Below are 16,283 nucleotides of genomic sequence, written 5' to 3'. Positions count from 1 at the left end.
GAGCATCTGGCTGATTTAGGCCTAGCTGCTGACTGTCTGATAGCATAGCAATGTGGGGGTAATTAATAGCCTCCGTGATGCTTTATCACATCAGTCTTTTGATCTAAACCCATCCGCTCCTTAAGCCTCATAGGAACACCAATGTCCCCAGTCACTTTGGAGGCAGACAGGAGGGAGACTCTAGTTTAATGTCATTAGCGAATGTGGTTCTTATACAGATGAACTCTTTTCAATGGGAATGCCCGGGGAAGGTGTTTAATTTGCTTCTATATGTAATAAATGTTTTGCACCACCTTTTCAGGGCATTGCACACAGCTGAAGATGTGTGCGCAAGTGAAGCTTTTGTTATTATAATGAAAGAGTGGAGAAGGCAAGGCTTTAATTAAAATTTAATAATTGCCTTGGTCAGGTCTTGTCTTGAGCCTTTTTAGTGCTTGACAATTGCCTCCTGAATATGGTTATCTAACTTTACAGAGAAATGTTGAAAGCTGGTGAGCATTCATGTTGGCCATCAAATAAATGAAATATGAACAGCAGGCAGTTTCTTTTTTAAACTGTCATCTACAATATAGGGAAATATACTGATTGTGGGTAGACCCTCAGGATTTTACACTCTTTGGCATGCTGTTATTGCGATCCTCCCCCAACAGCACTGATCTACTAGCAATACAGAAAAACAATTCAACCCCATAGGACCATTACAGCCCACATTTTTTCATATCCAAAATATCCTCATTTCCTGCTGAATTATATTTCCACATAATTTAGAGTCAACTGATTAAGCTAATTTTGAGGAATGTGAAGCTACTGTTTTAAATAACTCAGAGCAGTATATTTAATACTAGTCTATAGTCATTATTTAAATAAATCAGGTATTCAAAAAGTATAAATGAAGTAACTTGAAAGATAATGTTATAACTATTTATAACTATCACATCATTCTTAAAAACTGCTGACTTGCTGAAGGAATAAAGCAAAACAAAACAGACTCGTGACTGGGAAGTCGTTGTATAAAAAATATGAGAACGAACTTGTTTTATTTCTGTTTTTGCCTTAATATACAACATATTTTGCGTGTGTAAATCACAACAAAACTAAGTGATAATTGACAGTTTCTAGCAAAAAAGGAATTATCTGAGTAATTAAAAAAGCATTGTCATCTACAGCACTTAAACCTAATTTTAAACATTCATGATTCTATTGCTTGTTTACAGTAATTTAACCTTAAAATATAATTACTAAATAAAATTTAAAAAATGACTGGTTTTGATTAAGTCCAAAATAGTTCAAATTATAGTTGATACAACATTACAGAACAATCGCTAACATTATTCAATAGACGGTGTATCAAGTCTAAATTCACTTTGTCAGCTTACACTGGAGTCCATAGACAAATTGTTTATATAGTTCAGTGCACAACAGTTTAACTGTTTTACAAAAGAGAGAAAGAAAGAAACATTGCATTCTTTATCAATATCTCCAAAGACAAATGCCTTTTGGATCAAATTCACTGCTACTGCACTAGTCGATCCAAAGTCATTTCTTTACATTAACTATGCTGTGCTATAAAAAACTGAGTGGAACAAACGAAAGACCACAGCAACTAACATGGAAGCTAACCAAAGCTGCCAAAGCTGTGTCAAAAGGATGAGAGAACGACAAAAAAGGCAATACGCTGTACTGAAAAAGTCTGACGGCTCAGTCTCTTTTTTGCCCGCAAGAAGCAAAGCAATAAGAAGCAAATCCACCTTTGTTTTTCGCACAAAATAGCTTAAAATGTGTCTTTGTGCTCTAAAACGTCCCCCACACTTTCACCACATGTAATAGCTTCTTGTTGTGTCGACCTGGGTGGGCTTGTTCTCTGAAGATCCATCCTTGTCTTTGTCATTGTCGGCATCCCACAAGTTGATTAGGGGAGGGTACAACTCATTCAGGGGGATCGAAGATGTCTTCTGCATGTATTTTTTCAGAGAGTGGTGGTAGTTCTTTCTCTTCCACCTCTTGGCGATATATACAGCGATGGAGGCCAGGCTGATGATGGCGAACATGGTGCCCATGACGGCTGCCAGTGCAGTGTTGGTGCCCTGGTCAGAGATCTCCACCGCGAATGTGGCGTGCTTGGTGGTGACGTTAACACAGGACTTCTGCGTCTGCTGGTGGATGTTGGAGACGGACAGGCAGACTTCGTATTCGGTGGCAGGCTGCAGGTGAGTGAGGTTGTACTCATGCACGTCCACGGGAACCTTGGCGGTGTAGGTGATGTGGGGGTTGTCGATTTTCATGGTGGCCGACGACCACTTAAGGTTGGACGTCATGACATTCGAGTTGACCTTCCAGGACACCAGGATGGAGTGGGACTCGGTGTGTTTGACGTAGATCTTCATGAGCTGTGTGCTGTCTATTAAAGTGCCATTGACGCGGAGTGCGGTCACTCGCGTGTCCTTACCTTCCACGTTCTGGGCTACACAAGTGTAATGCCCAGAGTCCTCCACCTGGATGTTGGAGATGCGCAGGGTCCCCTGGTTGTTGAGGCGGTACTTCTCGGACACGGTGTCCATCATCACCTTGTTGCCCAGTGGTGTGACCCAGTAGATCTCCGGTTCGGGTTCGGCCATGGCACGGCAGTCCAGATCAACAGTCATGCCGATGTCCAGGTTGAGGTGGTTGGGGAAGGTGTCATGGGACATCATGGGCAGGCACTGCTCAGGGGAGTCGTGCAGCAGCACCTCCCTGACGTGCTGACCGCGGAACTCCGGGGGCATGGCGCAGAACATGGACAACGGCTCCATGAAGCGGATGCTCGTCTTGTTGGAGGTCATCCACTGAATGACGCAGTCGCAGCGCAGAGGGTTGCTATGGATGCTGATCTCTCGCAGGTTGGGGAGGGACTCCACAGTCGCCTGGTAGAGGGAGTTGAGGGCGTTGTTGTTCAGCATGAGGCTCTCCAGGGAAGGGACATCACGGAAAGCCTGGCGGTTCACATAAGAAAATTTGGGATTGTTGGTGGCTTCGAGTTTGGTCAGCTCTGGGAGATAATCCAAAGCGTAGCGGTCAATGGACACCAGCTCAGCCATGTTGTTTATGCCAAGCTCTTTCAACCTCAGCATGTTCTTGAAATCCCCCTCTTGGATTTTGTGGACAGGATTTTTATTTAAGTCCAAAAACTTCAAATTGGGGAGTTTCTGAAGAGCATTTTGAGGTACCCGGACAAGTTTATTGTCATAAAATGAAAGACTTTCCAAGTTTCCCAGGCCAACAAAGGCATTTCCTGGAACATCAGTCAAATCCATCCCTGCAAGCACCAAGCTCCGCAAGTTAACAAGGGGCTTAAAGTTCATATCCAGAATGCCAATGACTGGATTCTCTCCAATCATCAGGATTTCCAGGTTGGGTGTGGACTCAAACCAGCGGCTGTCGATGGCCTTGAGCTTATTGGAGTTGAGATGGAGCCTAAGCAGGTTGTGCAGCCCTGAGAAAGCGCTCGGCGAGATGGTGGTGATCTGGTTGTGGTTGATGTAGAGCTCTTGCAGGTTCGTCAGGTCCTGCAGGCAGAAATCAGGCATCTCCACAATCTGGTTCTCCTCCAGGTGGAGCGTGGTGAGCTGGGACATGTTGGTGAGACCCACATCCCGGATGTTGCTGAAGTTGTTCTGGGAGAGGTCCAGCTCAGTCAGGTTGTAGAGCTGCTCCAGCTCCTCACTGGTCCGGGAGATGTAGTTACTCTGCAGTAGGAGAACCTGTGTGTCACTGGACAGGTTGCCAGGGATCCGAGTCAGCCGAAGGTCATTGCAGTCGACGGTGATGGCTTCTCGGTAGGTGGACTGCGGGGTGAACCAAGGGCGGATTTCGCACACGCACAGTTGAGGACACTCTGTACCCTGGACAGAGGAGAGTCCAAATGGCGTCAGCAGCAACACACAGCAAACCCAGCCCAGTCCAGAAAGGTTGAAAGTCCCTCTAGCCATTTTGTTTTGATTTTGGATTCTAATCAGCTCAAATGTGAGGTTGACGTGAGATCAAAAGCTGTGCCAGAGCTGTTATATTTATGGGGTAAATATTTCATCCACAAGGGTTGTTGGAATGTTGTTATATTCCAGAACAAGTTGTCCGGTGTTGCAGGCCTCGCAAAGAGCACAATGTTAGCACAGGTGTAGTTCAAAGGTCCTCATAACAGATATATTCCTTTCCCCAGCTGGATCCCTAGACATCAAGATGGACCTGAAACACAACAACAAAACAGGCATGTCAAAGGGTGGACTGTGATCAGCAAATTTAAAATCAATACTAAATTCATATTCAATATTTAATTATAATAGTTTGTGATTATGTGGTTTAAAAAAAAGTAATTAATTTAAGATGAAGTAAAAATGGAATGAAGTGATGTGCAGAATTATCAAATGTGACAAAAATAAAAATGCAAAATCAGTTAATGCAAGTCATATGAAGTGCTGCTCTGAAGTCGGTGTACTTGGACAGTGATCAAATTCGATCGAGCACTTTCATCTAGCCGGCCATCCACAGAAGAGATGATCATTAGCTTCTCCAAGCATCATTAAATAGCCTCAGATACCGACGTATTCTCAGTAGGAGCAAGCTTTTGCATTTTTAATGTGGCCTGTAACTTCAGTGCTCAACAGAAAAATAATTGTATCGCTTTCAGAGAATCTCTGAGAAATCTGTGGCAACTGAATGCATAAAAACAGGGCTGAGAAGGGTTTTGTGTGAATTTATTTGCCTTTAGCTATTGAACCCGTAATCAAATCCAGTTACCATACACTGATCATGACAACATTCCAAAACGCTTATCTATCAGTCTTGCTCTACACAGCTGCCTTCATTAACATCTTCCTCAGTTGTACGACACGTATGAAAGAATTCCACACTCCTAATTACACAGCGCTGTTTAATTGAGCATTTCTTTTCCACCCAAATACTTATCTATCATCAAAGATCAAAGAATAGCTTAACTTCTATAGTTGTTTTTAGTGCAAGACTGCACAAACAGTGCTGCTGAGGAGACAGGTGAGCAGTGTTTGTACTGGGGCACAGGCGCTCTTTGAAATAAAAATAGAGACTGCTGGAGCGTGAGCGTGGCGCCGGGGAGATGTTTGAAAACAGAGCACTTCACAGACGCACCGGTTCTGTTTGAGCAGTCGAATTCTGACAAGCTCAACAAGCCAGGACAAACAAGAAAAAGCGGCAGGATAGAAGAAAGGGCTCTTTGTCTCTCAAAGCTGTTAAATATATTTTTATATATATCCCCCCAGTAAACAAAGCATTGTGTGGATGTGGATACGCTGAATGCCAAAAGAGAAAAAGTAAACCCCTTTTTTTATCCTCATGCACTTCTCTGAGTAAGTTTGGAGCTTTAAGAGATCCATATTGCAATGTTTCACCAACCTCACATTATGTTGACCATGAGGTAGAAAAAAGTGTTCAAAGGCCCTGTTCATTGAGGACTGGTTGGCATAGTTTATTTTGACATGGCAGCACCTGGGGGTGGGTGGTATTGGGTGTTTGTTATTTTCCGCTAGGGCACTGGCATCATCTCAGTCACAGCATACCCTGAGTGAGAGTACACAGCCCGGGGGTAGGATCTCAAGCTCATGTTCATTTCCCTGGAAAAACAGCCGCTCTGTGACAAAGCCAATTACTGTACATGCATGTGGGAGACAGAAATCTAATTAAATAACTGAACCCAAACAGCATGTGTGTTTATCAAAAAACTATAACACTATATATATATATATATATATATATATATATATATATGTGTGTGTGTGTGTTTACATATAGTGATATATATATATATATATGTGTGTGTGTCTACATATAGTGATATATATATATAATTAGAGTTATTAAAGCGTTTAAACATTTTCATCTTACAGTGTAGTCACATCTATGACTACAGTACAAGTCTTCTCAGATGGAAATGAAGGCATACTGTGACTTACAGCACGTATAGAACTCCAAACAGAGATGATCTGATGCAGTAAGAGGTGCATGACTGGCAATGTAACTCATTTAACTGGAGAAGAGCCACTAAATCTCAGCTGCTGTACAGTTGTCTTTTAACGAGCAAAGTGGAAATCAATAACGGGCCAAGGTGCCACTTGTGCAAATAGAGGAACATGGTTTAGAGTGAGAGAGAGAGGGAGAGAGGGAGGGGGGGGGGGATTTGAATCCTGAGGATCAGCTTGGTCTCTGAGGAGCTACGGGGCCACACAGGGGATAACAAACAACACGCAAATGAGTGGGCCTCTGCACCTCCTGCCTGGCCCTGTGATGTGAAGACGACGGCAGCCCTGCATCATGAATATAACAGGGACAAGACCAGCATCACCCCCCCCCCACACACACACACACACACACACACACACACACCACCACTGCTGCATCATCCGTCTCTGCAGCCTCATGCAGCTCATATGACACCGTGCTGACTGCACCCTGTCTACGGGCACAAAGAAGTCTCTTGTGAAAGTCAGGGAGGGGTGATGCAAAACACAAAAGAAAAAATAAATTTGCAGTTGGCCCAGATCAAAAGCATGGAAGATGGCTTGCAGGAAACGAGCTAACGTCGGAAAACTGCAATTGCACAGGGACTTGTAAAACATGGAGAATAAACTGCAGGTTAATACATTTTCATTTCATCATGCTGCCTGACAGCTAAGTGAAATAAGGTGCTCAATTTTTGACGGATTTGCGTCTGAGTTGTCATGAATTATCTCTGTGACAGCTGTGACTTACGTCAAATTTTGAGAGATCTTTGGGACAGGTTGCCTTGGCTTTACCTCACTAGGTTGGCTGAGCGAAGCACTGAGAAGATTAGCTTTGCAGCATCCATTAGCTGTAAACCCCGACGAAATAAGCAGGTCACAACACATTAATGTGGTATTACTGGACCATGGTGTACTCTTGAGCTAATGATGCTTCGTATGATAAAAAGTGCTTCTGGATTGACATTTACCCCTTATTGAACTGGACAATGCCCAGCTAGCTTTTTTTCTACATTGCTTCACTGCTTTTGTGCACTGCCAAGTCTACCACTAATGGCCATTGTTAAACCAATTTTTCACTTCCGTAGGAGTATATCTTTACAAGTGTGATGTGTTAATTTCACTATATTGAGGTTAATCACAGATTCAGTGCTAATGTCACCATAAGCCACAATAAGACCAGAGACCTCTTCAGAGTGAGGGGGATAGCATTTTCATATCACAATTTAATCTAAGACCATGTATTGTGAAATGTAGCCGTTAAGCCTCAATTGAGGATCTGTTCACATAGATTAAGTCTACAGCCATGAACTCCCCGCTCTTTATCCAGCCAAAAGCATAAGTGAAATCCATTATTACTGTACTGGAAAGTTAAACACCGAAAATGACACCAGATTGTAAACAATGTCTAATGTCCATGCCACCACAATAAGCATCAATACTTGCAGCACTTCATTTGGTTCAGATATTCCTGAGGAAAAATGGCAGTTGGCTCCACATTAAATAGATTTGACCGTGCAAACTGACTGGAGGGTGTTTTACTGTTAGGCCTGAATGAAAAGAGACAGGTATATAAGACGACCAAACTGTGCTTGTGCTGCCAGAAAATCTAGGCCTGTCTTTTGTCAGCTGGGCAGTAATGGTCATAGATCTGATCAGGCCTAACAGTCCTAGGCTATGTATGGACTATAGAGTCTTTCTGGGAGTCATAATCACAGCACTTCATCAGATTATATGACCCCATCGGTTGCTGGCAGGAGAGACAGTTTTCAAGTGCAGATTTCGTTCGGGTGCTCTTCGCCTTAAATCACAAACAACCGCTGTGACTGTCATGAAATTCATGCTGAGCCATAAAAAAAACACCTGGCATTTCAGATCAAGGCAGCTCTCAGCATTCAGTAAGGAATACCTGCACTTCATCATCCTGTCAAACACCGCCACCCTATAGAATGACACTTTGTTACAGATGGGAACAGAGGCCTTGCTAGCAATAAAATGTGAAGGGCTTTTTATTGTGGTCCTGCCATTTTAACATGGCAGCTTGGATGTATTTGATATGTGAATTCAAATGCAAAGAGATGTATCCAGGAAACAAGTACAGTGCTCTTGTACTTCTCAGAAACCAATTGTGTTTTCTCTGCCTGGCCTGCGGATAAGAGAGAAAATACATAGAGAAGCTCTGATGGCGCCCAGCGAAAGAGTGTGCATGCATATGCAAATGTACAGCAGACATATAGGCTTTCATTTCGATGTCCTAATTCTGAAATCTAAAGAGATTATGGGGACATGTGGGTGCTAATGGCCTCCCCATATGCCCTTGGAAGGAGACGCATGATAATGACAACAACAGCATGTTGCTGCATGGTCAGGTCAGGGACATACTTTCCCACACGTCTAATTTCATGTGGATTATCTGCTTGACCTCTGACCTTTAGGTACAGCCCTGACGTACAGCCCTGATATAATTGCATATCCAACACTGCTGCGATACAGAGAGTCATATTGGTGGCTTACGGTGGCTGTTGGATGACTGATTGATGTCATTAAACACAAGTACACTGTTATGTTATCTTGATTACCAAGCAAGCTACACTTGTAAGGCATAAGTGTTTGTGTAACATTTTCGCAGTTATGAGAGCACATTCGTTCTGTCTAACGCTGCCAACTACCGTATACAACCACCACTAAGCTTTATTCAAATGATGATTATGAAAGTTAGACATGAAAGCAAGCTACAGATACAGTGAGAAAACTGACTTAGCCTGAATACAAAGCACAAAGTAAAGAGAAAACCTAACACTGATGCTTGAAGCAAAAATAACACACAATAACTCCATCTAAACTAGCAAGGGAAGCCTGGCTGCATGGGGCACGCCAATTAGCTGAGATCAACCGCACGAGCTCGACCACATCTTCATGGCCACTGGCCATAGGACAACCCCCTGGCCTGAGCACATCCAAAAAATAAGACGAGGGAACTTTCACCAAATGACTAAAAGTGAGCAATTAATGTTAATGAATTTCTCTCCAAGATCATCAGAACTCCCGCAGGGCGAGGGTGTGTGTGTGTGTGTGTGTTTCTCCACATCTAACATTCTGATCTCTCACAGCTATCCATCCCTTGATCTTGGGGAGGATTGGGGTGATTAATTGCATACTAATTAGAAATCTCCATGAGACTGATGAAAGGGTGATCAAGAGGAATGTGTATGTCAACGAACGGATGTACTTAAAATCCAAACACACCTAAACACGCCACAGCCTCAAAACATGATAAGGTTTTTGTTGCAGAGAGGAAGGTGACATTTATGGCCATGTGCCAAGTTTTATGACCTAAAGGTGACATTGCTCTTCAGCTACAAGTTCACTAGTGCCTTTTCCTTTGATGGATGTAGAGCAATTTCCTTTGAGGATAATTAGTGTGCGCTGAAAAAAAGAGGATTGGTCGTCCTTACATGGCCTCTCTGTTGTACACTTTTTAGTCAAAGTCAAAGATGCCTTTAAACATATGAATCATAAAAATATATGACTGCTTCAAAAGTTAAAAAAAATATTTCTGGATCCGTTTACACAAAAAAAACAGCAACCCTATCTTCAAAAAGAACTTTCCTGCATTGTTAATCGCTGTACATCGTGTACTGATGACATCATAAGTCATTGTTTGGAACTCTCACTTTTCTGTGTGCTCATCCTATTGTCAAAACACAGAAATTAATTATTTCATAAACAGATTACTGGACCTAAATGAGTCAAACAGCTGCTTGCCTTGCACCAGACCTTATCTCTATTACCAACACAAAGGACATGTGCTGCCCCCATTTCTCCCAAGAACAATGAGAGAAGCCAGGCTTGGTACCCCTACAAACACACACACACTATACCCATTTTGCCCAAATACCCCCCCCCCTCCACACACACACACACACACACACACACACACACACACACACTTGAGAGGTCCTATTCCTCCAGGTCTAGTAGTCAGTGCAGTCTCACAGCTGTCTCCTACCAGCCCAGCCCATGACGGCCACCCCCTGTCCTTGTCTCTGTTGCGGGAGTGTTCCCCCAGCTCAACAGTTTAGCACAGAGGAGTTCTTGGACTATTTGAAGACTATGGACTATTTGAAGAGGAAAACAACAATGTACAGTTGCAGGTGTGTGTATTTGAACCTGAGTATTCCTGTCACACATACACACACACACACACACACATCTAGGGTAGAGGAGCAGTATTTGAAAACAGACCCTTTGTATCGTTATGAGACAAAGTGGGGCACTGAGAATAGAGAGGGAGCAACTTCTGGCGACTCTGAGGTAGAAACAGCTGCAACAAGGGTGGCGTCCCTCGGGACAATACAATGCCCTCACCCACGACCCCCCCACTCCTCATTCCGTGAACTCTCATACATCTCCCCTCTCTATTCAGCTGCCTCACTGCCCAACACGTTCTTCTGAGTATAGGGGGCGTCTTCGAAGTCTCCAGTTTGCAAGACCGAAAATCGAGACACCTGCCAGGGATGCGTTCGTGTTCACATGCGAATCACATTTCTGCTGTGCTGACCAACTGAATACGGTATCTATTTGAGGTTCACAATAAATTGCGAATGTAGATCACAGTTTTCAATGGGCAGACATTTGTTTAACGGCAAGATGATCGATTGACTTTATGTGCATGGCAAGTACCAGGGAGCAACACGTACGATAGGCTACTGTATGACACTGTAGGTATGGCGCGTTCAGGAGCGACGGAACTAGCTATTTATCCTTGGCATACCCCATTCCCTATCCCCAGAAAACATAAAACAAATATTTCGAGAAACTCTTTGACAAATGATGATGTTTATGATATTATGTTACGAAGTTGTTTTTCGAACGTTCCAGTGACGACGAAAATAACCACTGCTAATGCAGCATCATTACGCATCAGTTATCGTTACATGAAAACATGCTCATCAAAATACTGTAGTTAACTGCCCTTCCATTATCAACAAGGCGACAGCAGCAGCAGCGCCATGCGTCCCTCTTTGCAGTGAAATGCAGTAAATAGCTCCGAGTGATAGTGATGCTCTAGAGGAAATCAAATCAGCCTTCTCAAAGGAGGAATATCCGCAAAGGTTTCTTATTCCATAATATAAATCCAACCAAAAACAACCATCATACTTGACTCACGACATATATTTCTATACGATGTGCACTCGAAGGATGAAATAATCACTTAATGCAGAGCATCAGTCACAGAGCCCACTTATGTACCGAATCAGCCTATTTTTTCCCAGAAAACACCTTTTGAGGCATATTTTCAAGACAAAGCAACAATTTACAATTTAAATAAAACACAATAACTGTTAGGAGTGCATTATTATCAGAATATAGGTAGCAACCAATCGACATATTTCGCAGCATCTCTTACCTCGTCGGCTTTCAGCCTCCACCTCGCAACAGCATTTGTGTTCCCCAGGGTATTTCGCGTGGGCACCTTTGCCCCACTGAACTAAAACGGCGATAACTTATAAACACACAAACAATTTGCAGTTATTTCACATGTTACTCAGACTCCATGTGATTCTAAAAACATGCTTTCTCTTCCCATTCACTCCGCGACGGTACCCTTCAGGGAGGGCATGGTGAGTCTGTATGTCTGAAGAGATATCCTCCCCGCGCCGTGCAACCCGCAATCCGCTGACTAGTAACCAGTGCGCTCTCCTCACTACTCAAGCCTGGAAAATATGATGACAACACCTGGCGCTGTCCAGACGAGTCAGCTGATTCCTACCCAGGCGATTGGCTGCGAGCTGGTGCCTGTCACTCCTGCCCAAGCAGAGCACCATCTGTTCAGGGTTTGTTGGGATGCGAACAAAGGCAGACGCAGTGGGAGCGCAGTAGGAGAACGCAGGGCGTGGAGGAGGAAACGTGAGGGGGTATAACTAATGCGAGAGGGGGGCTAGAACTCTTCTGTGAGAACGTCTTTTTTACCCCCGCGCGTCCCTTCTCCCCTCCTACCATCTTGACGTAGTGATGGAGGAGACTGCGTGGTGCTCTATTTGCCCATGCTTCACAATGTCCCTTTGTTCCATTCGTAACATAATGCAAAACAAGTTTGCTTTAATTTAGCCCTTTCACTTACTTAGAATATCAAAGAATCCACATGGTAAGTAACTGAGAAAAGGTTCTGTTGTCTTCAGTTCTGACCTTTAGCGGGACTTCTCCAGATGTTCATCTCTTACCAGGCATCATTAGAGATCTTGGTTGGTTCACACAGGCCTAGGGTGAACCGAGACACTAAAACATTGGTTAGTGTTGTCATCTGAAAGTATTTGTCCTAATTATTTAGTCTTAATTAAATGAGTACCCCAGCTTTGTGTGGACATAACATGGATTGCTGTGGCAGGCTGATAATATATGGCTATTGTTAACATGAGTTGTTAGCCACTGCACTGCTGCTATATAATATTAAAGGAAAATTTCGTTTTTTAGCACTTTAAGGCCCTTTCCTGGTTTGTTTTGGATGAACTAGAGTGGTGGACACCGATATTTTGACGGTTGGTCCTGTCTCGACTTTTCTGACTCGTTTTGAATCGCCTTTGACTTCTCAGGGTGGCTGGCAATGAGCATACTGTAGGCTACTCAAACATGTCCTAAAACAACCCTTAACGTTCGTTTTCAAAACTATGCAACTCACCGAGTGGTTAGTGGTGTTCGTTGATGTTCCAAAACAAGTAGCGTAGCGAAATACCGTTTCTGTCGTGTTTTATTTGGCATTTTGTAAAATCCTATTGATTTCTATTGGAAGACTCATTGCACGTTGATAGCTGCGCCACCGTCTATGCTTCAGGTTCAACTATTGAGCGGTTATGAATAGTTCCACAATAGCAAATAAGACGGCTAGAAATCATACATTGCGCCGATATATTTGCTTTTAATAATCAACGAACACCACTTACCACTCGGTGAGTTGCACAGTTTTGAAAACGAACGTTAAGGGTTGTTTAATGACATGTTTGAGTAGCCTACTACATTATGCCCATTGCCAGCCACACTGAGAAGTCAAAGGCGATTCAAAATGAGTCAGAAAAGTCGAGACAGGACCAATCGTCAACATGTCGGTGTCCACCACTCTAGTTCATCCAAAACAAACCAGAAAAGGGCCTTAAAGTGCTATTCTGAGAAAAATATTCTGTCCCCTTGCACAGTGGTGTTCATTGGTATTATGAACAATCTCATTTCTGAAGATTGTGCAATGAAATGGCAGGGCTCCAGCAAGTACAATGGTCTCTGTGCACAGAATGTCATGGTTATGGCATTGTATTTACAAAGCAGCATTGCTCTGGCACACACGCACACACACACACACTCACAGACAGACAGACAGACAGACACACACACACACACACACACACACACACACACACACACACACACACAGAAACAAAAATGTCTTACATGAACATGATCACTGTCAAGCCTCGTGTGTGCAGTAAGCGTCACCCTGTTAAACCACGACGGTGCTCTGTGGTTTGGGTGTGAGTCCCTCCCATTGGCCATGCTGAGCCAATATTAGCAGCCTCCCCATGCTGCATGATGAGTCGTCTCAAGAGTTAGCATGGGATGGGAGTAGGCCTGATCCCTAATGTGGAGGCTGGGCTGTCACTGTCATCAGCACACGGTCCCGCTGGCTCGCCATGACAAACGAGCTACTCTCCACAGGCCAGGAGGATGGAGGGAGGGAGCTCTCACTCACAAACACACCACTGGTAGAGATTAACACTTAGAGGGACTTCCATTCCCATTACATGATTCATTCTGATTCTATGTATTTGGAATGCAATGTTATATTTAACTAGGCATTTACATAGGGACACATTTACATTGTGCCACGGTGGCTTTCCTCATAACCTAACTCGGTGCATAATATAAAAAAAAACAAAGAGGTGGACCAGACTTGTTTTGGATCCTTCTCTCCCTTAGGAGGGGCACCCTCTCAAAAATATTGGCTTCATGAAAGGGATGACACAGTCTCTGGACGGTGTTCATATAGTGGAAAACGCAAAACGCATTCTCCTCCAAATTTAGCTCTGGCTCGGGCCATTTGTTGAACTGATTTCAAAATAGTCTGCCCTCCAAGTCCTTGACACTTAATGCAATTTGCCAAAACAGAACAAAGCATATGGAAGCAAGTAGTGCTAACACACACACACACACACACACACACACACACACACACACACACACACACACACACACACTGCCTAATGCCTGTCCAATGTCTAAGTGGATGTACATATCCACAAGGGATCTCCACCATTAAATTAAATGTAGGTTGCTCTATTATCTGAAGACTTGGAAATGGAGTTTAATGTCAACATCTTATATAAATTGAATGATAAAAAAACAACACATGGCTAATAATTACACTTGTAAACTTGTAAACAAAGAAGTGGTAGTGTGTGTATGCATGGGTTAAGCTGATGTGTTTGTGTACTGTGCGGATGTGCGTAGATATGCACACCTGAACTAGTAACTATATTTAACCAGTTTAAAAGCCTTGGACCAACAACACATTTTGCTAAATCAATGGAACTCCTGTGACAGCTAGCTGCATGGCTGCTATTTGAAGCTAACTAGAGACTGCAAGTGCAACAGGTTGCACAAACCAGCCAATTAAAATCTGTGTTGATTACTAGGCTATAATTATTTTAATTAAAAGAGAATCATAGTCTGCCTACGCTATGACATACTTGACATACTGAACCAATCTAGTAGAGTAAAAGCTATTTTACATTTAAATGTATTGGCCTTCCAAAATAAACTGCAGGTACTGTACTTTGAAAAAATGGTACCATATATTCTACAATTGGTCACCACTGAGGCCTGGATCACACTTACACACTGATCTGCCTTAAAGGGGAGAATGTGACAGGAGTGTGTTTTGTTCCAGGGTGGTAATAGGTCACTAGTCTCATTTCCAACCCCACATCGAAGATTTCCCCTCGATGTGACATTTTGATGTAAAGTTTGTCAACAGTCGTAGGTCTGTATCAGTGGCAGCTGAGCACTGGCGCTGTGAGCACAGAGATTTGCAGTGGGAAGAAATAGAATAAGGGAGAGAAGGACACACAGCTCTGTGCCCTCAACGCCTGCTGTGGTTCGGAGAGCAGGCAAGAGAAAGACAGGTGGAGAGAGCTAAACTCTCACTAAATTCTTATCTCTACGATTCCCTCCTGCTGCCTTATGGAGGAAAAGAGAAAGAAGATGAGAGAGAATGAGAGAGAGAGAGAGAGAGAGAGATCGGTAGTTCCTCTCAGTTAGTGGGCGAGCAAAGGGCTATTTGGAGGCGGAAAGCCTTGAAGGGATGTCTTGGACAGGATAAGGGGAAAGTCAAGGGTTTTAGCGTGCTAGCATCCCTCCTCTCCCCCTGTGCCTTTCAAAGGGAGTCTGCATTCTAGAGTCCAAGTCAAAGCGGTTTCCTATTTCTTGTAAGGCTGCTCTTCACAGACTGAGCAAACTCTGACATTTTTAAATCAAGCAAACAATGTATACATACTAAATGCACTTGTGCTGTCTCTTTTTGGTTGTATTTGATTCTAGTGAATACTAGTGGATACTTTCAAAACATTGCATTATTTCATTCTCATTAAGCACAGATGTATTTGCTTTCACATTTGTGCAAAAGAAGTACATACCAACTGTTACTCATGTTTTGTTATTGCTGAATGACCCTCTGTGCTACTGTAATATTCATTCTGCACCCATTTCCATGTTAATTTAATGAGCGCCTGCAAGTGTTTGCTGTTTGAGAAAATAGCACGCACTCATTTATTTAAAAAAAAAGAGTCGGCAGTCCTAAATATAAACTGATAAGGCTAGTAAACAATAACAATAACAACAACAAAAGAAACTGATATAGCGCAGCTAGCTAGTTTTGGTGAAAGCTGCACAACTCCATCTCCTCCTGGTCATCCTTGACATGTCCGTGATATATTGGTCACGCCGAAGGGAACTAAGCCGGTGGGGGACTTATGGGCCAGAAGGAGCTCACGTGACACTGAGCTACTCGCCTGTGCCGTGATAGACTCCACCGTGAGCGTGTCCTGCCTTAATTCCAGCCATATTGTATTCAGGGTATTGATAGCTGAGTATTGATCGCCCCCATTAAATGGAGCAGTAAACAGTGTGTTTTATCAGGGCTCTGGCGTACAGCCCCCGCTGCATACTAAACACCTGATCACAAGGCTCCTCCTGTCAAACAACCTACAGGGAATAGACTAGCAAACAAACTTAGTC

General features: G+C 43.3%; 1 protein-coding gene across 1 annotated transcript; it reads right to left on the bottom strand.

The window, feature by feature from the left end:
* Positions 1-1,003: 1,003 nt before the first annotated feature.
* On the bottom strand, positions 1,004-12,055 carry lrrn1 (leucine rich repeat neuronal 1). The gene is made up of 2 exons (XM_048255972.1): positions 11,413-12,055; positions 1,004-4,218 (listed from the first exon to the last, which is right to left on the bottom strand). Exon 2 carries the CDS (start codon positions 3,963-3,965, stop codon positions 1,812-1,814), a length of 2,154 nt encoding a protein of 717 aa, XP_048111929.1. The 5' UTR covers positions 3,966-4,218; positions 11,413-12,055; the 3' UTR covers positions 1,004-1,811.
* Between the last annotated feature and the right edge of the window lie 4,228 nt (positions 12,056-16,283).

The sequence above is a fragment of the Alosa alosa genome, chromosome 10, assembly GCF_017589495.1.
Source record: "Alosa alosa isolate M-15738 ecotype Scorff River chromosome 10, AALO_Geno_1.1, whole genome shotgun sequence".
Classification (NCBI taxonomy): Eukaryota; Metazoa; Chordata; class Actinopteri; order Clupeiformes; family Clupeidae; genus Alosa; species Alosa alosa.
Note: the sequence above shows the minus strand (reverse complement) of the source record. Positions and strands in the feature narration are given on the sequence as shown.